Source organism: Rhinoraja longicauda, chromosome 1 (assembly GCF_053455715.1).
Source record: "Rhinoraja longicauda isolate Sanriku21f chromosome 1, sRhiLon1.1, whole genome shotgun sequence".
NCBI lineage: Eukaryota > Metazoa > Chordata > Chondrichthyes > Rajiformes > Arhynchobatidae > Rhinoraja > Rhinoraja longicauda.
The window spans coordinates 70,343,860-70,367,707 of NC_135953.1; the positions used below are offsets into that span (position 1 = coordinate 70,343,860).

Here is a 23,848-nt window from a genome sequence, read left to right on the forward strand (position 1 = left end):
CACCACCCTCTGACTAAAGAAATTCCTCCTCATCTCCTTTCTCAAGGTACGTCCTTTTATTCTGAGGCTATGACCACTGGTCGTGGACTCTCCCACCAGTGGAAACATCCTCTCCACATCCTCACCCTATCCAGGCCTTTCACTATTCAGTCAGGTTCAATGAGGTCCCCCCTCATCCTGCTAAACCCCAGCGAGTGCAGGGACTAATTTCGCATGGAAACTGCAGACGAGTCTGATCAATCTATGCAGATGAGAATAGTTGGGGACTGGGGCGAGATTGGTAAATGCCAATCGTCCTTTGTTCCATTAGTGGACTTAAGTGAAAGCAGATTTCTCTTTCGAAGATAGACACAAAAAGCTGGAGTAACTCAGTGAGACAGGCAGCATCTCTGGAGAGAAGGAATGGGTGACGTTTCGGGTCGAGACCCTTCTTCAGACTAGAATGCCGAATAGGGCTGTAAATGTGATTCAGACTTTTTATTTCCACGGATGCTGTTGAGGGTTTTCACCGTTTCATGGTCTCGTTACATGGAATTACGTTACAATTAATGAAGACCAGGTTGTTAAAAACAAAGTTGCTTCAGTTCACAATATTTATGTTTCTCGCTTATAGCAATTATTATTATATAAGCCTTTATCATATATTTCTTTCCTAATTTCTCGTAGTACATTTATTACTTGTAGTACTTTGTTATTATTTGCCGATAGCTTAGCTTCTATAACCTTTTATAAACAGCTCTGAGAGACTCCGTTAGCTTTTTCCCCACTTGGGCAAATGCAGGCCCAAACACAGATAATAGATATTGTGAAGACCACCTACATGAATGGACTCTCAGTTCCCAGTGCCAACCCCTGAGAAATTGTGAGCAGTCACGGTTGCGGGATTCCCACAAGTCATGGGGGATGTTATACTTTTTGCAAAGTGGCTGCGAGAACATCTTTGAATATGTTCCCCTGTCCACCTGGCAATCTCTTGCTGTGCAATCATTTACAATCTTCCTCTCAGCATTTCCCTGAATAGCGGTACACATTTTAAATGAATTAAGATGGAAATTGCACCACGTAACAACAATAACTTTGTAACTGACATAGAAATTGGCTTTAGAAACATAGAAATAGGTGCAGGAGTGGGCAATTCGGCCTTTCGAACCAGCACTGCCATTTAATATGATCATGGCTGATCATCCAAAATCAGTACCCCATTCCTGCTTTTTCCCCATATCCCTTGATTCCATTAGCCCTAAGTGCTAAATCTAACTCTCTCTTGAACACATCCAGTGAATTGGCCTCCACTGCCTTTTGTGGCAGAGAATTCCACAGATTCACAACTCTCTGGGTGAAAACCACCGATTCACAAATCTCTGGGCGATTTATGGTCACACGATACAATACGATATGATAAAACTTTATTCATCCCGGAGGGAAATTGGTCTGCTGACAGTCACAACACACAACAAGGTACACAAAAATTGGAAATTAAAAGTGAAAACAAAAAGAAAAGGACAAGCGACTGTTGTCTGGCTGCCGTGTGCACAGCGCCTTCACCGGAACAAATGAACGAACAAACAAACACGGACTTATCCCCTGGGCAGAGGATTCAAAACTAGAGTGCCCCCCCCCCCCATTGTCTTCCCCCCCCCCATGCTCATCGACCGCGAAGCCCCACCACCGCCGAGTCTCCCGTTGCCGCTGCAGTCCCCGCTGCTGCTGAGGTACCCAACGCCGCCGCCGAGACCCTCATCGACACTACCAAGGTTCACATCACCGCTGCCGCTGAGGGTCCTTCGGCCATGGCAGGCCTCACCGCCCGGCTTCACGGCAGTCACCTGGGAGGCGTGTGGGGCGAGTCAGGTCCACTAGGGCGCGTTCCGGTTGGCGGCCCATGCAGCTCCCCAGGACACTCCCGCCATGCGCGCGGCTCCCCGGGACACTCCCGCGACACTACCACCAACCGCGTGGCTCCCCAGGACACTCCCGCCACCCGTGTGGCTCTCCGGGACACTCCCGCCGCACACGTGGCTCCCCGGGACACTCCTGCCACACGGATGGCTCCCCGGGACACTCCTGCCACACATGCGGCTCCCCGGGACACTCCTGCTGCACATGCGGCTCCCTGGGACACAGCAGGGCATCAGGCCTTTCAGCCCCTTGTGATTACGCACCATGCAGCCATTTACACTAATCCTACACTGTACTTAATCCCATTTTATCCTTCCCACTTTTCCATCAGCTCCCTCCAGATTCTACTACCCGCTGACACAGTAAGGGTGACTTTCTTCAGATGACTATCCCACCAACCCACCTGTCTTTGCGATGTGGGAGAAAACCAGAGCTCCAGAGGTAACCCACATAGTGTAGGAAGAACATGCAAACTCCACACAGACAGCGCCAGAGGTCACGATTGAATCTGGGTCACTGGAACTATCAGATAGTTGCATTGATCTACTAGCTGCATTGCTGTACCACCAAATTGTATTGTGCTTCTAAATTAAATGTAAATTATATAAATTAGTATATTAAGCAGCAACACATATCAAGTCATGAGGATTAGTAGAACCTCATATGTGGAAAGCCAATATAAGTTACTAACTGCATCATCACAAATCAATAAGGCATCCTGACACAAATCAATAGTTTGTCTTAAAATAGATAGTCATGATTTTTATTCGTTAATTCCATGTACTGCAGTATATAGTGATATTGTCTAGATGTCGAATGACACATTCCTAACTCACACCAGAGAGTTATCATGCAGCACTACACTAAGTATTACATGTGACAATCTGGGAAAGGAGGACAAGATAAAGAATTTTAAGACGATATACAGGTTCACTATTTACATGTACTTTCTTTGATAGATTGAACTGAGATTGTGCTCTCTGGAGTTTACCAAAGGTTTTGTTATATTCTTTGTATCACTTTTGTGAGATGTACCAAGCCAGATGGCATAATAGCACAGTGGTGGAGTTGTTGCCTTTCAGCACCAGAGACCAGGGTTCAATCCTGACTTTGGATGCTGTCTGTACGGAGTTTGTACGTTCTCCCTGTGACCACATGGATTTTCTCCAGGTGCTCCGGTTTCTTCCCACACTCCAAAGGTGTACAGGTTTGCAGGTTAATTTGTTTCTGTATATTGTAAATTGTCCCAAGTGCTAGTGTATGGGATGATCGCTTGTCGGCGTGAACTCGATGGACCAAAGGGCCTGTTTCCACGCAATATCTCTAAAGTCTAAAATAATGTAAAGTCAGGTCAAGGACAAATCATCTCAATTGTTGTATCTGTTTTCTGATTATATTCAGCACATCGCTTTACCCGCCAGGAGAGACCCCTCATTCAGTTCTGTTTTGATCTTAATTAATAGAACATCCAGGGCTACACCCTCAGGATGTATTGATGTACCTGTTGAGGTGTAACCCTGTTGAGGTGTTGTTGATATAACCCTGCCTGTTGAGGGTCCATACTGGAAGATGCAGGAAGAAAACTTAATTGATAAATGTTTTCACTGCGATTCCTGGGCCATTTTTTAACCTTAACTCTTCGGCTAAGACCTCTCTTCCGCATTTCTTCAAGTGCCGGGAAAGAATTTGTATTTTATCTACAGAGGTTGGCTGATTCTTTTTCCACATGTTGAGAAGTTTGTAAATCTGGTCTGTTAAGTCATCAGGATTGGTGATCCTGACAAGCTGGATGGCGCTGCGCCGAATTCGCAGAGACGCCACAAGTAACATGGCATCTTCTTCAGAGATTTCTGAAGCCAGCCAATAAAGTAGATCCTCAGGCGTTTCTGTGGTCACAAAAATTTACACTCCATTAAATATTGGAAACATGTGCATGCATAGCTGGAGCTTATGCACATTAGTTATCCTAATTCCAAGTGGACCCAAATCTGATGTACCTTCTAAAATACCGATAGCTATTCTCATTTCCATTCCAAGTATGAGATAAATGGAGTGAATCTGATTAATATCTGATAATAATGAAGGACCCAGCCTGGGGACGCTGCCGAGAACAAAGGTGGGGGGGGGAGGGAGAAGGAAGAGGGACTATATGGAATATGTACCTTTATACATAACTTTGGCTCAATAAATCGTGGACACATTGGTGATCATTTTCCAATGTTCAATAGATTCAGGATCAGTTCCTGTGGATTGGAGTGGAGCTAATGTTATCCCATTTTTCAAGAAAGGAGCGAGAGAGAAAATGGGGAATTATAGACCAGTTAGCCTGACATCGGTGGTGGGGAAGATGCTGGAGTCAATTATTGCAGCAAATGTAGGTGGGTAGTGAGAGAACAGCAAGGTAATGGGTATGTGGGAGATAAAAGGTTACAGGGAAGTAAGTGGTGGAGTGGCACTGATGGGAATGCTCTGAGAGCTGGCATTGACCTGATGGGCCGAATGCCTCCTTCCAGGTCATTATGAATGGAATATGAAAATACAAAAAACAAAACACTGTTACTGGGAAGTAGAGTAATTTCACCAGTGCATGGATAAGTATTGCAATATATAATTATTACAGGGTTCTCATCTAGCAAGAAATCAAGGAACCTTTGGGATTGACCATACCATTTAATTCTGAATGTTTTGCAGAATATTTGCATCTGCATTGTAACTAATTCATGATTTGGAGTATTAATTGATTTATATATATGACTGTCTTCATTTTGAATGGGACGGAATACCACATATGCATTTCTCCCTTTAAAATAAAAGTTAGGTAACAATTTTAAAACAAAAAGCTAAACCCTGACTTTGAAACTGTGAGGGGCTTGATGGACATCACAGTGCGAAAACAAATAACTACAAAATTAAAAATTCTTCGTAAGTCCCTTGAATTCTTTCTGTTGGTTTCTCTTTTTTCACTCTCACTGATGGAAGCTGTCCCAAATTATACATTTAGGTTGCTTATTGTCACATTTATCACTTTACATTAAAAAGCGTTGTTTTGCATGCTATCCAAACTGATCAGATATACTGTACATAGATATAATCAAGTCAAACTCAAGCACAACATATATAGCAGAGGGGAAGATACAGAGTGCAGAATGTAGTTCTCAGCATTCTCATGCATTGTTGCACACCAGTTCCATAGACAAAATCCAATATTCTCAATTGAGTCAAAGTGAATCAGACAGTACCATAGCTTATGGAAGGACCATTCAGAAGCAGGGTCGTTTTTACAGCATTATGGGCCCCTGGGCAAAGCAGTGTACTGGGGCCCCTACCGTTACTCTCCCCCACCCCCTTTCCCTACCAGCCCCCCCCCTGTCGTGCCGGCCAAAAGCACTTACCGAAAAGCACTTAGCGATGGACTTAGGGTGCTACATTGTTGCGAAAAGCACTTACAGATCGCTGTGAGAAGCACTTAGTGACCGAAAATGTTGCGAAAAAAGCACTTATTGAACCTACATTTTTAAAGTAGTATTTATTTATTGCAAGTCACTTAACATACACAGATCAGCATGGGGCCCCGGGCAAGTGCCCATCAGGCCCATGCGTTAAGACGGCCCTGTTCAGAAGCCTGATAACAGAGGGGAAGAAGCTGTTCCTGAGGCTGGTGGTGTGCGTTTCCAAGCTTCTGTAACTTCTGCCGGAAGGTATAGAAGGTACAGTAGGGTGGAAAGCATGCAACTTGCAGCTGCCAATTCAGTTGGAGGATTTTTACAGGTCTGAAAAAAAGTATTAAGTTAGATTCTAAAGAGGAAGGGAAGAAACCAGAGAGCTAAATTTGAAGGAAACACAGATATTTTTTCCAGATTAAAGAAATATAATGGATTTTGTCCAGGAGGAACAAGAAGATTTCATTTAGAATATCAAAGGGTTTATATTCATTTAGAATGAAGTTTGATTTTCCTGGATAACAATCTATTGCAACATCTAATTTACTTTCGATATTTCTGAAATAACACTACTTTAAATGCAACACAATTGTGAAACAAAGATGTTATTCAAGTAGCATTCTACATTTTAATGAAGAATAGCTGCAAACTCCTCAGAAATGTTCCTGTTGGTGGACAGAGCTAGAGGAAATGCAAGCAATTTGCCAGCTAATGATTACCTGGTGATGGAACTTTGCTCACACTTGTCGATGAACGACTAAGCACTTTTTCTCGCTATAAACAAAATTCAGAACAATGACAAAAGTAAAAATAAAGCAAAAGTGAAGCTGTATTGTTACAAAAATAGTCCTTTAACGTTAATTCCTGCAACCTTCCACTTGTGAAATCAATTTCATACCCATACTTAATCTCTCCACTGTACAAATCAAAGAATAAGTCATTGGCTATCAAGCACTTTGCAGTCTCCAAAGTTTTGGAAGATGAAAAATAAATGCAAGCTCTTCCTTCATTTCTATATGAAAGTAGGTATATTGAGTGAACCGCATCCTGTAAAGCCTGATTAAGTGTAGCCATCCATGAGATCAATGGTCATATTTGTGGACACTCTTGTAACTTCTCAATCGTAACAGTGTTTATATGGTCTGGTTCAGTAGAAACCCAGATGCGGAGTTGTGCACAGATTTTTCAATGCCACTGTCAGCCCCAGCCCAACACAGCCTTCACGTTGTTGCAGGCAGAGTGCAAAGGAAACAAATGGATATGATATCACGCAGTGGCCCAAAGGATGACATTTTTCACAATATCCCATGGCAGCACCCTTTAAGTCACTCAATAACTTCAAATACGGTGCCCAATGCAAAGATATTCTGTTACTTATCTGCATGTTGGCTCTTCAGTTTTGCTGCTTTGAATTTTGCCACATCGCCTGTCTCAGTCTTAAAATAAAGGCTGTAATGGCCTTCCAAACCTTTAACAATTTTTATTGGTCTTTAGTAATATTTTTGACTCCTTCTGTTAACATTTCAGCTACAGCAATGTTCTACTGCAATAAGAGAACTTGCTGAAAGTACATCCGATGTCATGGTAAATAAACCAATGTTAACACCTAGATCCAGGTTAAGTTGGGATCTCTTGCCAAAGTCCCCTCAGTTCTCTGTTTAGCACCATTATGTGGCCATCAAGTGCATTTAGCTTCTTTAAATAAATGTTTTAGTTGTTTAATTTAACTTTAATCTTTCAATGACTCCAAATGCCAGAGATGCTTAAAAAGTGTTGAAATCAGTTTTTGACAACTTTAAGAATAAGGGGTAGGCCATTTAGAACTGAGATGAGGAAAAACCTTTTCAGTCAGAGAGTTGTGAATCTGTGGAATTCTCTGCCTCAGAAGGCAGTGGAGGCCAATTCTCTGAATGCATTCAAGAGAGAGCTAGATAGAGCTCTTAAGGATAGCAGAGTCAGGGGGTATGGGGAGAATGCAGGAACGGAGTACTGATTGAGAATGATCATCCATGATCACATTGAATGGCGGTGCTGGCTCGAAGGGCCGAAGGGCCGAATGGCCTCCTCCTGCACCTATTGTCTATTGTCTATTGTTTGACAGAAAATAAAGTTTTGCCCCAGGTTTTCCTTCTTCAAGGCTCAATGTGGGGGGCAACACGGTGGGCATTGTGGGCAGGGGAGAGCTCTGCTGCATGACACAGATGACCTGGTCCTCCTGTGGTTTTACCACCTAGTACAGGGGACAGAGGGCGGGTGAGGTATGCCCACCACACGTGACCCAGATATAAGTGGGTGTACCACCCGTGGGTGTACGGGGATCACTTGAGTTACTCCAAACTGCACAGTTCATTCCAATAAATCAATGGGATGATACTCTTTTTTTTTTACAGTGCATATTGATGTCACTTGGTTCAGGTCTTTCGTACATCACCTAGATAGCAAATCTCATACATGGGGCAGCACGGTGGCGCAACGGTAGAGTTGCTGCCTTACAGCGCCAGAGACCCGGGATTGATCCTGACTATGGGTGCTGCCTGTAGGGAGTTTGTACGTTCTCCCCGTAATCAGGTGAGTTTTCTCCGGGTGCTCCGGTTTCCTCCCACACTCCAAAGACGTACAGGTTTGTCGGTTAATTGGCTTCAGTAAAATTGGAAATTGTCCCTAGTGTGTGTAGGATAGTGTTAGTGTGCAGGGATTGTTGGTCGGCGCGGACTCGGTGGGCCGAAGGGCCTGTTTCCGCACTCTATCTTTAAACTGAACTAAACAATGAGCCTGAGGAGTGAGTGCTGACAGGCTGCTGTGGGAGTGTCAGTAGACTGCCATTCTATTTTGCACCGTTGCTGTGGAAACTGCTGCTATCCTGACTGTTATTGGCTAATGTAGCACAGACTAATTATCAAACCCAAGAATTTGCTGATTTTTTGCTGAACATGAGTGATGAATGAAGATTCAGATTTATTTCCTCCCGTTTAAATATTTACCACTCAAGGTAAGAGTCCTTGAACAGTACAGTAAACCCTCGCAATAACGGACCTCTATACGGTGGACTTTGGTTATAGCGTACCAAGGGTCCATTGCACCATCCCACTACCCCCACCATTTACCCAATGAGCAGGCACCACGTGCCATGCTTCCGGTCATGGGAGCGGAGAGTGCGAGCAGCATGACAGTCACCAGGGTGGCGTGAGTACCGGGCCCATCCCTGGTGCACCGCGCGTGGGTCGGGGGGCTCTGCAGCTCACCACATGTGAATTCCCACTTGTTTAACCCCCAACCCCATGTTTCTTCCCTCCCGGCCTCGGATTAAACTTTACCCCCTTCACGAGTTTATAGCGGACAATCGGCAACAACGAACACCATCCTCCCCCCCCTCCCGTGGCACGGTATAGCAAGGGTTTATTGTACTTGCATGGACAACATGCAGGTTAAAGCTGGGACTAAATAATTTATTTGTGATTGTATTGCTCTTTTGTCCAACTTTCTTGTGTTCCTCCAGTAAAAGATATAGAAAAGTAGGAAGTTGGACAAAGGAACAATATAATCACAAATAACTTTCATACTCTCAGATGTGTACCTGCACGAAATGTTTGTATATTAAATTTCTAAGTTACAGCTATCAATAAACCAAATGGTATGTTAATGTGATAAATGTCATATTTCTGCAATTGTATCTTACCTTGGGCAATGTTAAAGTCAGTTTGCATACAGGGTTATGGTCCAAGTTATCCACTGGCTGGTGTTCCCTATCCCATTGCTTGGTCACCTCTTCTTTGGTTACTTTGTAAAACACTGCCATTCCCTTGTAGTGAGGAGAGCAACAGTTACCAAACTCATTCACTTCAGTCAGTTCCAGCTCCAGTCTGGTTTTCCGCTGTGAGTGGAATATTAGTTGATATCCATCAGATGTGTTTTGGTCATTGTCTAAATGAAGTTGTAATGGAAAGTGTAAATGTTATCATTGCTAATTTGAAAGTTCATGTGATTAATTGAAGAGCTTGATCTTTGGCTATGCTGCTCCACTGAGAACAACATTTCATTTAAGCATTTAATATCTTTGTACCAATCAGCCAAATTGATTTTAAGAAACATTTCACAATTTTTACATCTGATCAAATTTAAAAATATTTTACATATGATTATTAAGAAACCAATTTAAAATTCGATGACATGTTGATCATTGAAGTAAATTTGAAGTATATTTCTGACTTCTCTCGATATTTAAAACTGTTAGAACATAGGGAACGGTCCAGCACTTTAACAGGCCCTTCGGCCCACAATGTCTGTGCTGAACAGATAGTTGATACTGTTCATATTTTTATAGCCTCATGTTTTTTTTTGGTGCTTCCACCATTTTTGTTTAAATATTTGTCGATCCAACACAAAACAAATTTCACCACATGTGTTTTTCTATAAATTCAATAATGTCAAATGGAATTTCCCAAAGAAATTTTCCATCATAATGGCAGAAGACAGGATGAAGAAATAGGATAGAAAACTGAGATGTAAATATTTCAGAGGCCTTCCATCCAGATGTTTATATTTCCACTATATTCCCGAATAGTACAAGGCTTGGGTAGAGTGGATGTGGAGAGGATGTTTCCACTAGTGGAGAATCTAGGACCAGAGGCCACAGCTTCAGAATAAAAGGACATATGTTTAGAAAGGAGATGAGAAGGAATGTCTTTAGTCAGAGGGTGGTGAATCTGTGGAATTCATGGCCGTGGAGGCCAAGTCAATGCATATTTTTAAGGCAGAAATTGACAGATTCTTTATTAATATGGGCGTCAGGGATAATGGGGAGAAGGCAGGAGATTGTGGTTGAGAGGGAAAGATAGATCAGCCATGATTGATGGACTGAATGACCTAATTCTTCTTCTATGTCTTATGGTCTGATTCCCCTGTCATTACATGCACAAAGAGCATTTTGTGGAATCATTAAAAAAACTTATGAACTTATGGTGAGATCGATCAATTCAGAAATGTGTTGACACTGTTAAATTACAGCCTGCACTTTGATTAGATTAAAACACCTCAAATAGATAGCAGGTTTATTGAACGTATTTCAGATAGTCCAAAATCTCCAATTGATCTCTCTCACCACAGGATTGATCTCTCTCACCCCAATAAGTAATATTAAAACACTTGGGCACAACTTTGGCCACATTCCTGACTCCCAGCTCTTGGCTTCCCTATGTAAACAGTGGCTTTCCACTCTTTACACCTCTTTACAAACTACCTACCCACACATCTCACACCTCTTGGCTCATCTGTGGAAAATTCTACTGCTCCTAAATAGACCTCATCAGCCCCCATAGAATCCACAACATTAGAGTGTTTTCCTCAGTCCCCAGTGATTGGCTAAGAGAAGGATTTGGCAGAACTTTGGAAAAGAAAGGTTCAAGATTCAAAAGTCAAAAGTATGTTGTTGTCATATGTACTGAAACTCAGTGAATATTTTTAAGGCAGAGATGGATTCTTGATTAGTGCAGGTGTCAGAGGTTATGGGGAGAAGGCAGAAGAATAGGGTTAGGAGGGAGAAATAGATCAGCCATGATTGAATGGCGGAGTAGACTTGATAGGCCAAATGGCCTAATTGATCTCCCGGTGGCCGAGCACTTCGGCTCCCCCTCCCATTCCCAGTCCCTTTCTGTCATGGGCCTCCTCCAGTGCCAGAGTGAGGCCCGCCGGAAATTGGAGGAACAGCACCTCATATTTCGCCTGGGCAGTCTGCAGCCCAGTGGTATGAACATCGACTTCTCCAACTTTAGATAGTTCCTCTGTCCCTCCCTTCCCCTCCTCCTTCCCAGATCTCCCTCTATCTTCCTATCTCCACCTATATCCTTCCTTTGTCCCGCCCCCCTGACATCAGTCTGAAGAAGGGTCTCGACCCGAAACGTCGCCCATTCCTTCTCTCCCGAGATGCTGCCTGACCTGCTGAGTTACTCCAGCATTTTGTGAATAATCCTTCTACTATTCCTTATGACCTTATGAAATAGAACAATGAGATTCTTACTGGCAGCAACATGACAGGTTTGTAAGCACAGTACATAATAATTCATAACCAATAAACTGAGAAAATCAAAGATGTTGTTTCTGAGTTACTGTTATTCCATTATTACATGTTCTATGTTGAAATGATCTGAAAACCAGATCCAAAATGTTGTTGCATAGTTTACCATTGTCAATCACCTGGCAAGTATCCAAAATTGAATTCACTTCTGTCTCCTGAAGCAAGTTGGTGGGTGAAGAAATAATGTTACATTTATAAAAACTTACAGGATTTTAAAACTTAGCTGGATACTTGATTACAAGGGTCATGTGTTTATTTGAAACAAAAAGATAATAACAAATGCTCTGTCCTCAAAAAAATTACTTATTATTTTCTCCTTTTTGATCTTCACGGATAAGAATGTATCTTATGAGAGAAAAGATCATCATCATTAAATGAATTCACAAAATATGTTTTCTGCTTGCTTGTGCACATAGAGAATGGGAGATTTTAGTTTAGTTTACAGTTAGAATGCGAAAACAGGCCCTTTGGCCCACCAAGTTCACGCTGACCAGTGATCCCCGCACACTAGCACAAACCTACACACATGAGGGACAATTTATAATTTTACTGAAGCCAATTAACCTATGAACATGTACGTCTTTGGGGTGTGGGAGGAAAAAACCCCACGTGGATATGAGGAGAATGTACAAACTCCGTACAGACCGCACCCATAGTCAGGATGGAACCCGGGTCTCTGGCACTGTAAGGCAGCAACTCTACCGCTGCAACTTCACTGTGCCGCCATAAGGCAGATGTACTAGAAGATGGTTGATGTTTGTGAAGCTGCTCTCCAGAAGAGATGGTGTGTTCAAGAATTTTGCAGAGGGAATTAACTAAATTACTTTGTTCAAATAAATGTTCTTTGACTGGAAAACTGGCATTCAAGGGCAGTAACGATCACTGACTCACCCAATGATTTAATGTTGCCACAAAGCTTGAGAATAAGCTGCTCGCCCTCTCTCATTGGAAACTCTTCCGAAGGCTCTGGTGGGCCTCTAAAGCCCTCTTCACGTAGCTTAACCAATTCCCATTGTGAATCTTTGGAAGGAACCATCAGCACCACTATATTGTGGAAGTTGTCTCTTTCGTGGTAGATAATAACATTAACCATCGTGAACTGGATCACTTCTTCAAGTTTGTGCACAAAAGAAATTAAATGGCTGCTATCCAGTGAAGATGACAAGCGAAGGACTATGAATCTGTACAAGAAAGAAGAGAATCGCAGATGAAAGAGCATTACAGCAAGAAAATATTTAGTTCCATGCAGCTTGGTCCTTTCTTTAGGCCAAGATGACCAAAACCTATAATACATGGAGTACAATGTAAACCAAAACATATCCTGCTGGTCCCAACCTTCTGCCCATCCAGACTCTCTCAATAAAGATGGAGGCTTTCTTTCTCTCTCCCAGCTGGATCGAGAACCTTCCAAAGAGGCGGAGTTGGCTCCAAGAAAGTGAGTTGGCCTCAGGTAAACGTGAAAGGCCTTTGAGAGAGGCATTCCAAAACTATTGCAATAGATTTAAGTAATTTTAAAAAATAAAGAAAATTAATTTAATTAAAAGCAGCTTAAAATTTGAACTCCTGATTTCAAGCGTTTAAATAAAATATGAATGAACCACTTAACAGGATTTTCCTTTTACTATTTACACCCCAACATGTCCTTGTGTAAAGCTGAGCAGTGCCTAGAGCCCTCTCTCCCCACCAGGGGAACTCTTTACTATTGCTAAGTTCAATAGTGGCATTGAATCGCAGAATCATGGAGTCATACAGCGTGGAAACAGGCCCTTCGGCCCAACTTGCCCACACCAGCCAACATGTCCCATCTACAACTAGTCCCACCTGCCTGCGTTTGGCCCATATCCCTCTAAACCTGTCCTATCCATGTACCTGTCCAAATGTTTCTTAAAGTGGATAAATCTCCAGGTCCTGATAGGATATTCCCTAGGACATTGAGGGAAGTTAGTGCAGAAATAGCAGGGGCTATGACGGAAATATTTCAAACGTCATTAGAAACGGGGATGGTGCTGGAAGATTGGCGCATTGCGCATGTTGTGCCTTTGTTTAAAAAAGGTTCTAAAAGTAAACCTAGCAATTATAGACCTGTTAGTTTGACGTCTGTGGTGGGAAAAGTAATGGAAAAGATACTTAGGGACAATATATATAATCACATGGATAAACAAGGCCTGATTAGAAACAGTCAACATGGATTTGTGCCTGGAAGGTCATGTTTGACTAATCTTCTTGAATTTTTTGAAGAGGTTACCAGGCACATTGATAAGGGCAAGGCTGTGGATATTGTCTATATGGACTTCAGTAAGGCATTTGACAAGGTTCTACATGGAAGGTTGATTAAGAAGGTTAAATCGTTGGGTAATAATGGTGAGGTTGCAAGATGGATTCAACAATGGCTGAATGGGAGATACCAGAGGGTAATGGTTGACAACTGTATGTCAGGTTGGAGGCCAGTGTCTAGTGGAGTACCCCAAGGATCTGTATTGGGTCCACTGTTGTTTGTCATTTACATTAATGATCTGGATGATGGTGTGGCAAATTGGATTAGTAAGTATGCAGATGATACTAAGATAGGTGGTGTAGTTAATAATGAAGTAGATTTTCAAAGTCTACAGAGAGACTTGGGCCTTTTGGAAGAGTGGGCTGAAAGATGGCAGATGGAGTTTAATGCTGATAAGTGTGAGGTGCTGCATTTTGGTAGGACAAATCAAAATAGGACGTACAGGGTAAATGGTAGGGAATTGAGCAATGCAGTGGAACAGAGGGATCTGGGAATAACTGTGCATTGTTCCCTGAAGGTGGAATCTCATGTGGATAGGGTGGTGAAGAAGGCATTTGGTATGCTTGCCTTTATAAATCAGAGCATCGAATATAGAAGTTGGGATGTAATGTTGAAATTGTACAGGGCATTGGTGAGGCCGAATCTGGAGTTTGGTGTGCAGTTCTGGTCGCCAAATTATAGGAAGGATGTCGACAAAATGGAGAGGGTACAGAGGAGATTTACTAGTATGTTGCCTGGGTTTCAGCACTTAAGCTACAGAGAGAGGTTGAACAGGTTGGGTCTTTATTCTTTGGAGCGTAGAAGGTTGAGGGGGGACTTGATTGAGGTTTTTTAAATTTTAAGAGGGACGGACAGAGTTGACGTGGGTAGGCTTTTCCCTTTGAGAGTGGGGAAGATTCCAACAAGAGGACATAACTTCAGAATTAAGGGACAAAAGTTTAGGGGTAACATGAGGGGTAACTTCTTTACTCAGAGGGTGGTGGCTGTATGGAATGAGCTTCCGGTGGAAGTGGTGGAGGCAGGCTCGATTTTATTATTTAAGAGTAAATTGGATAGATATATGGATGGGAGGGGATTGGAGGGTTATGGTCTGAGAGTAGGTACATGAGACTAGGTTAGAGAAAGTGGTCGGCGTGGACTGGTGGGGCCGAACGGGCCTGTTTCCGTGCTGTAATTGTTATATGGTTATATGGTTATATGGTTAAATGAGATCAGTTGAGTCAGCATGAGGGCTCCACCTCACTATGGCCTTCAGTGTTTGGCCAAGCATGTCGGATCTCTGAGAGGTGCTGAGTACAGTGGGGCTAATGATCAGATAGATACAGTAGAAAGATAGAAAGACTTGGCACAGAATCTTTGGTCCACCGAGTCCATGCTGACCACTCATTCACTCTTTCACACTAACCCTGCACTGATCTATTCCAATTTTACTCTCCCCATGTTGGTATCGGTTCTCCCCAGATTGTACCACTCCCCTTCGCACAAGTTGCAGCCAATCTACCGACCAATCCGCCCACTTGAGATGTGGGGGGAAACTGGAGCGCCTGGAGGAAGCCCATGTGGTCATAGGCAAGCTCGACACATGCAGCACCCGAGGTCGGGATCGAACCTGAGTGTCTGATACTATGAGGCAGCGTCTCTACAACGTGCACCACTGTGCTGCCTCTCAGCACAATTAAAAAATGGCAGACATGGCAATAGATTAAAAAAGAAGCCAATGACCACGATTGCTTGTAATTTAACTAAATATCTTGATCTTGGGCACATCTGAAAGCGTAAAACTTAAGCTATTTGCAGTACACATCAGGTCTGCCACCAAATTTTCAGGCACCCTTGATTCCACGGCCAGTGCTGGATTATCCATGTTGCTGGACCAACAGCGGTCACAGTCTCTGTGGACCGAGATACCGGTCTACAAAGTTGGCCTCGGAAGTCGGCTCTGGGAATGGTCCTGCATACTCTGGCTGGGCTAGAGTTCCAGACCACTGGCACTAAATTCAACCTGCCGATTGACTGCGCAAGTCGGCTATGGGTGCGGATCTGCCAGCTGTGGCGGTCCGGAGTTCCAGGGCCCCGGCCGCAGAAGGCAAGTTCGATCGGTCGATCAGCTGTGGAGGTCCCGATGAGGCTGAGATCGGCCTCCTCACCCGGCCTAGGTATCACATCTTCGTCTGGACTTGGGTGGGGGGGATTTCGAGTGTACTCTCGTAATTTTGCCCGGATTAACGAAGGTGCCAGACCACCAGTTGCGGACCCGTATTACTTTTATAAAGAACACGGTGTTTATTGTGCATTTCTTAGATCACAGACAACCAAGGTTAATTTCTTACCTCTCCACATGTTCAGTTATTTCTATTGCAACCAGCCCATTTTGCACATCTTTCACGCTTACATTGTCCATCATTATCCATTCTTCATCCTTCGATTTAAATCCTAACAGTTTTAAAGGATCATTGGTTGTTTCTCCATGTTTTTTTACAGATGCACTCACTGACCTAAAAATTAAATATATAACGAGAAGTACACGAGGTATTTTATTAGAATAAATAGAATAATGTTTTGCTGCACCAGCATTGACAATAGACAATAGAGAATAGACAATAGGTGTAGGAGGAGGTCATTCGGCCCTTCGAGCCAGCACCGCCATTCAATGTGATCATGGCTGATCATTCTAAATTCTAGTGTATACAAGCCTAGTCGCTCCAGTCTTTCAACATATGATAGTCCCGCCATTCCGGGAATTAACCTAGTAAACCTACGCTGCAGGCCCTCAATAGCAAGAATATCCTTCCTCAAATTTGGAGACCAAAACTGCGCACAGTACTCCAGGTGCGGTCTCAGTAGGGCCCTGTACAACTGCAGAAGGACCTCTTTGCTCCTATACTCAACTCCTCTTGTTATGAAGGCCAACATTCCATTGGCTTTCTTCACTGCCTGCTGTACCTGCATGCTTCCTTTCAGTGACTGATGCACTAGGACACCCAGATCTTGTTGTACGTCCCCTTTTCCTAACTTGACTGAAATATTAACTTGATTTCTCTCTCCACAGATACTGCAGTAGTCATAGAATGATATACTGTGGAAACAGCCCTTTGGCCCAATCTGCCCACATCGGCCAACATGTCCCAGCTACACTAGTCCCACTTGCCCGCGTTTGGTTAATTCTCCTCCAAACCTGTCCTATCCACTTACCTGTCTAACTGTTTCTTAAATGTAGGCGTAGTCCCAGCCTCAATTACCTCCTCTGGCAGATTGTTCCATACACCAACCACCTTTTGTGTGAAAAAGTACTTAACAGCATTGATAAAATACTTATTTTTAACTTTTAATTCATATTTGTTGGTATTATTTTGCAATGTTGATTTAATCAAACCTCTGTTTCTCAGGTGCCCTTCACAGCTGCATATCTGAGTATGTGGAAAGCTTCTCCTGCTGTTAATGCCAGGGGCTAACAGTAAATCCCTTAATTTACCGAAAACGATGGCTGCTGCTTCTCTGTACTGCCGCTGTGGCTGCTCGAGGATGGTCGATTTCATCTCCTAATCTCTTCTTATCGGAGCTTGGCGGACAGGGCAGAGTGATGGTAATTGATTTCCGAAACTGCTGAGTAGATGGATGTTTGATATGAACAAGAGGACTGGTGGAGATGATAGGATGAAATATATCTTGTCTTGACTTCATTGCATTCAACAATGTTGAATCAATCGGCTGAACCTAGGAGAATAAAGAGGGAGTGCAACAGTGAATTATCTGGTACATTTTCAACCTTCATTATTTATGGAGAGGGTGAGGACAAGTTCAGATCAATTTCAACATGAAGTCGACAAAGTCAACTGCACAATATGGGTGAACAGCCATTAGGCTGCATTTCCACCGTTAGAGCTCCAATCAATTCATCGGTCAATAATTTCCAGAGAAGTTGTCCTAATTGCTCACGAGAACACAGCCAGGGAATGTCAAAAACCCTGGAGGAGGCATAAAAAGGATTTAATGACTGGTTATGGAAATCCCCAAGGCAATACCTTCCTCATTAAATTTTACATGAAAATGACATGCCTTTAAAACGTGTGCTTCATTCTCGATCTTGTCATTTAAATGGGCATTCTGGCTTTTGCATTCAAAGCACTGCTAAGACGCTAATTAAGAAAGTGGCTGCATTTTGATGTTGTTTGGACAATAGGGCCAATGTCAGGTTTTCTGAAAAGAAAGTAAGTGCAACATCACATGCGGCACGATGGCACAGCAGTATAGTTGCTGATGTACAGTATAGAAGAAGTCTGAAGAAGGGTCTTGACCCGAAACGCCACTCATTCCTTCTCTCCAGAGATGCTGCCTGTCCCGCTGAGTTACTCCAACATTTTGTGTCTACCTTCGATTTAAACAAGCATCTGCAGTTCTTTCCTACACAGTATAGTTACTGTTTTTGATAACTTTCTACATGCAACAGACCTAATTTCTGCAAAAACCAAAGAATAGATTTAGATCCTGAACATAGAACAGTACAGTACAGGTCCTTCAGTCCACAATGTCTGAAGGCTGAACATGATGCCGTTAAACTAATCTCCTCTGCCTGCATATGATTCATATCCCACCATCCCCTGAATATCCATGTCCCTGAAGCAGATAAGATAGAAGATAAAGAGGGAAAACATTCAGTACCTGCGTGAATTTAGAAAATTAATATATAGTGAATATATATAAATAATAAATATATATAAATGAAAATGAATATAGTCAGAGGGTGGTGAATCTGTGGAATTCTTAGCCACAGAAGGACATGGAGGCAAAGTCAGTGGATATATTTAAGGCAGAGATAGATAGATTCTTGATTAGTACAGGTTTCAGAGGTTATGGGGAGAAGGCAGGAGAATTGGATTAGGAGGGAGAGATAGATCAGCCATGATTGAATGACTTAATGAGCTGAATAGCCTAATTCTATTTCCATCACTTATGATCTTTTGATCTTATGAACATAGAACAGGACAGCTCAAGAACAGGCTCTTTGGCCAACAATGTCTGTGCTGAACATGGTGCCAAGATGCACATAGCCTACTGTATACCCCTCCATTCCCTGCATATCCATGTGCCTATCCAAAAGTATTTAAAACGCCACTAATATATCTGCTTTAACCACCATCCCCAGCAGTGCATTCCAGGCACTCACCAACCCCTGTGCAAAAAACTTGACCTGTACATCTGTTTTAAACTTTGTCCCATTCTCCTCAGAGCTATGTGCTCTAGTATTTGATTTTTCCATCCTGGGAAAAAGATTCTGACTGTCTATCATAACTATGCCTCTCATGAATTTTTCTACTTCCATCAACTGTTCCTGCAACCTCTGGCGTTCCAAAGAAAATAATTCAAGTCTGAACAGAGAAGCTAAAATGCTGACAAAAAACTAAACAAGCTCAAATTAGCCATCGTTGTTGTGAGTGTTATAAAGGTCCAAATCAATTTGCTACTGGGGGCAGAACAGTTGTGGTTCATTAAAAATAAGTCATTGCGACAGTTGGATAATAATAGGATTGAGTTTTAACAAGCTGAATAAGCTGGTGCAAATGAGAATGCACTCACAATGTCTGTTCTTGTAACTGAAATGTTTTTGCAACCACTTTCCATTTCTTATATTTGGTGTCGCGGGACTGCAATCCTGACATGTGCTCAGTTGCAATGTCGGGACTGTCCTTGGTTAGGGAGGTGAAAACTCCTGGTAAATAGTAAGCAATATCTGGAGGAGAATGTGTATCAACACATACATTGCCGTCTTAAATGCTGGGTCAGGTATGCCCTATTGAGGCTCCACCTTTTCCTGTGCCCCCCCGTTGCAGTTAAGGATTATTTTATTACAAGGGCCACACTTTAATCCCCAATTACTTTGAATAAATTATTTACTTCTAAATTAAGAAATTAATGACTCCTTGATAATCTGTGGCTGGCTGACTTGATTTTCAGAAAACGCAGAGAAGGGGCAAATTTACCTAACTACCCAAATTAAATGAATAAACTAAAATACTGAACTCAGCAGATCAGGCAGCACCTCTGGAGAAAAGGAATAGGTGACGTTTCGAGTCGAGACCCTTTTTCAGACTAATAAATAATTCTTCAGACTAATTCAGAATAAATTAATAAACTAATATTAAGAGAAATATTTTAAAATTCCAACAATAAGCAAGGATTGTGTTTAGTTCTAAGTGAGGGTACGCAATGAGCTAAATTCCACTCTAAAAGCCGGAGGGGGAGAACAGAATTTTGGACAATTAGTTCCTACCTTTGATTGACCTACAACTGAGGTACTGAATGTTCCATGGGGGTAGGTCAGTGTAATTCTTGAATCCATGCTTAGCTTTAAGTTTAAACCTTTCCGAGGGATGGTAAATGTCTCTTTTCTTAAGCAGGACATAACTGAAAAGGTGCCAAGTTTGTATATCTTAACATCTGCACAGGATATCTGGAAAACAAAAAATTGTAATTTAATTGTAAAGTACTGTTGTTTTGTGAGTGTTCTGTACAAATGTAAGCAAGTCCCTTTCTGATATTTGCACTGATTACCAACCTTGTGCCCATTGTAGATTCCCTCCAAGGAGTGAGGAATCAAATAGCTTGAATGAGGTTTTGTATCTGACGCCTTTACCATGATGTCACGATAATTCCCCCGATAACGAGTAGTGAATGGGATCGCAATCTTTAAAGGGAATGGAATCTTTATCCTGGAATCAGTGCACTTAATGCTGATCACGTTGCTCACCAATTCCTCATCATCACTTACAATCGCTGAGCTCCTGCCATTGATTATTTTGCACAGCAGCTTCTGGGCGATGATAAATGGCGCAGTGATGTAACAACCAATTTGTGGATCATCTTCACTATCCAACTCTGCAAGGAGTCTTAAATAAAAACAGAAAGGGAAGCTTGTTTTACTATATTTAGTAATTGTCTAAAAGTTTACTTTAGTTTTGTTTAGTTTAGAGATACTGCGCGGAAACAGGCCCATCCAGCCCTCACCGACCAGCGATCCCTGCACACTAACACTATCCAACACTAGGGACAATTTTACATTTCTACCAAGCCAATTAATCTACAAACCTGTACATCTTTGGAGTGTGGGAAGAAACTGAAGATCTCAGAGAAAACCCATGAGAAAATGATGCATATTATTTTTTCATCTCTTCACGCATCCTGCTCCCTACCTTTAAACCACTGGTCTAATTTAGGGCTGCACATTGCTGAAAATATACATTCAATGATTGCACATTCTATGCTGTATGAAATGTGTGTATAATTAGAGTCCAGGAGTCTCGTGTTTGGTATCATCATTTTGAAACAAATTCAAATTCGGCACAGGTGTTGTGGGCCGAAGGGTCTATTCTTTTGCTGAACTGTTCTCTGTAATAACAAGGAACTGCAGTTGCTGTTCGACACAAAATGCTGGAGTAACTCAATGGGTCAGGCAGTATCTCTGTAGAAAATGGATAGGTGACGTTTCAGGTCACTACTCCAGCACTTTGTATCTATCCTCTGTACTGTTCTATGTTCTAAATACACTTCTGATGAATGGGTGATGATCGAAATATTAACTGGTTCGTTCTCCACAGATACTCTCTGGCCTATTGAGTATCCTCAGTATTTTCTATATTTCAGTTAGAGGAGGACAAATTGCTTCATACAAATATTTCCACTTGTAAGATGCCTTTTTTCAATCTCACTAATGTACTTTTCAAATGCTGCCACTATTATAATACAGAAAACATTAACGTTTTAGCAGATCACGACAGCATCCAAGAACAGTAATCAGATATTGACTAGGTGAAGATAGACACAAAGTGCTGGATTAACTCAGCGGGTCAGGCAGCATCTCTGGAGAAAAAGGATGGGTGACATTTCGGATCAGGACCCTTCTTCAGACTGAAAATCTGAAGAAGGGTCCCGATCCGAAGACTTTCAGTCTGAAGAAGGGGCTCGACCCGAAACGTCACCCATCCTTTTTCTCCAGAGATGCTGCCTGACCCGCTGAGTTACTCCAGCACTTTGTGTCTATCTTCAGTATAAACTTGCATCTGCAGTTCCTTTCTAAACTGATATTAACCATGTATTTTATTATGATTTAATAATATTAGTTGAGGAATAAATACTGTACAGATCTACTGTATGTATTGCTACAAAATAGTGTCATGCAGGTAGACTGGGAAAATCAGGTTGGTAATGGACCCCAGGAAAGAGAGTTTATGGAGTGCCTCCGAGATGGATTCTTAGAACAGCTTGTTCTACCAGGGAGAAGGCAATTCTGGATTTAGTGTTGTGTAATGAACCTGATCTGATAAGGGGACTCAAGGTAAAAGAGCCATTGGGAGGCAGTGATCATAATATGATAAGTTTTACTCTACAAATTGAGAGGGAGAAGGGAAAATCGAAGTGTCAGTATTACAGTTGTTGTTCGTCCTTCGGGTTTGAAGATGACGATGACTTCACTTTCAGTTGGAGGATTGGTGACTATGGGTCCGGAAGTGACTGGTGAGGCCAATCCAGGCCCGGGAGGCACGCCCACACGTAGGACACAAGTGGATGGGTGCTGCAGTGGAAGTGGAGGTAGCCCGGGCTTTGCGCGCAGTGCGTTTCCTCTGGGCCTCTGCAGTGCTTCTATCTGCCTTGATGTTATCCAGCAGGGTTCGCACGTTCCACGTGCCGAGGTTGAGCACCTTCAACTTGTTTTTTATTATTATTTCGACCGCTGATTGGGATCCCCGCCAGCCGTAGTATGCTGGCCAAGGTGCAGTGAAGCAGGCTATGTTTGAGGCACCTTTTCTAGCCCCTTCCTCCATGGAGGTGAGGAAAGTGAATCCTAAAGAGGGCTGCTCAGACACCCAGGGGGCTGCCGAACTCCACTGCTGTTTCGGTCCAGTAGAGAGCGACCCTATGCCCAGGGCCGCCTGTGTGCAGGTTCGTGACTACAGCTTCCAGTGTATCCACATCTGCTGCTTCCCCACTCTCCCATCGCCACAGGACTTCAGGTTGCACGGTATGGGGTTGAAGCCATGACTTGCGCTTGACTTGGATTTAAGTGAGGGGGAGTTGCCATAGATCGTCGGCCTCACTCTCTCGTCCTGGCCTATCGGGTCCAGCAGCAAGACATAGTCGAGACGGCTGGGAACAGGTCAGGATGCAGTGGATGGTCAGAAGTGTGCTACGTATCTCACTCTGCCCTGTTTGCGCTCCACAACGCTTTGCTGGGATCGTCTTTCTGCCCGTTGAACCTTCTGGTAATTTCCTCTGCGCAATCCGCCGAACCCAGGCTTCACATGCTAGGTTAGACAAGCCCTGAAGCTGCTGGAACCAACGACTTGCCGACTGTACATGTGGCATGCACACAAGACAGTGGAGACATCGTGGGGGCGGGGTCGTCCAACTCCCGTACAAGCCCGTTGTGTTGGCAGTGGCACTGGGATGGTGTTGCAGGGGTTGGCCTGGCCAGGCGATGTCCTCTGGCTGCCGCTGCCCGCCGCTGCAGTGCCATGTCTGCTTTCCACCCACGGCCACTCGGAGCGGCGCCAGTTCTAACCCATTTGTTCAGGGCCTCCAGCTCCACCGACCCGACTAATCCGGTGCCTCCGAGACATCGGCCCCAGGCCTCACACAGCCACTGCTCAGCCCCCCCATGCCCCAGGCAGTACCGGTGCCCCAGTATTACAGTATAGCAAAGGGGATTGCAGAGGCATGAGGCAGGTGCTGGCCAGATTTGACTGGAAGGAGGCCCTAGCAGGGAAGACAGTGGAACAGCAATGGCAGATATTCCTGGGAATAATGCAGAAGTTGCAGGATCAATTTATCCCCAAGAGGAGGAAAGATTCTAAAGGGAGTAAGAGGCACCCGTGGCTGACAAGGGAAGTCAAGGACAACATAAAAATAAAAGAGAAGTATAACATAGCAAAGAAGAGCGGGAAGCCAGAGGATTGGGACTCTTTTAAAGAGCAACAGAATATAACTAAAAAGGCAATACGGGGAGAAAAGATGAGGTACGAGGGTATGCTAGCCAATAATATAAAGGAGGATAGTAAAAGCTTTTTTAGGTATGTGAAGAGGAAAAAAATAGTCAAGGCAAATGTGGGTCACTTGAAGACAGAAACGGTGGAATTTATTATGGGGAACAAGGAAATGGCAGATGAGTTGAAC

The 23,848-nt window shown here is 43.2% G+C and overlaps 1 protein-coding gene across 1 annotated transcript; it reads right to left on the minus strand.

Annotated features, from left to right (window-relative positions):
- Window positions 1–2,671: 2,671 nt before the first annotated feature.
- dthd1 (death domain containing 1) lies at window positions 2,672–23,192 on the minus strand. Its single transcript, XM_078425757.1, has 9 exons — window positions 23,062–23,192; window positions 20,238–20,568; window positions 19,953–20,132; window positions 17,157–17,398; window positions 16,015–16,179; window positions 12,301–12,590; window positions 9,016–9,260; window positions 6,059–6,113; window positions 2,672–3,785 (listed from the first exon to the last, which is right to left on the minus strand). The coding sequence occupies exons 1-9, from the start codon at window positions 23,190–23,192 to the stop codon at window positions 3,484–3,486; spliced, it is 1,941 nt and encodes a 646-aa protein (XP_078281883.1). The 3' UTR covers window positions 2,672–3,483.
- Window positions 23,193–23,848: the final 656 nt, after the last annotated feature.

Bases quoted from the DNA above. Each gene is read 5' to 3' on its own strand.
- dthd1 (XM_078425757.1), bottom strand. From the start codon at position 23,192: ATGGCACTGCAGCGGCGGGCAGCGGCAGCCAGAGGACATCGCCTGGCC. The intron at 16,180-17,156 runs GTAAATTAAGGG...TTTAATTTTTAG, and splicing joins AGCAGCAGCCATCGTTTTCG to GTCAGTGAGTGCATCTGTAA. The intron at 9,261-12,300 runs GTGAGTCAGTGA...AACTTCATTTAG, and splicing joins TGGCAACATTAAATCATTGG to ACAATGACCAAAACACATCT.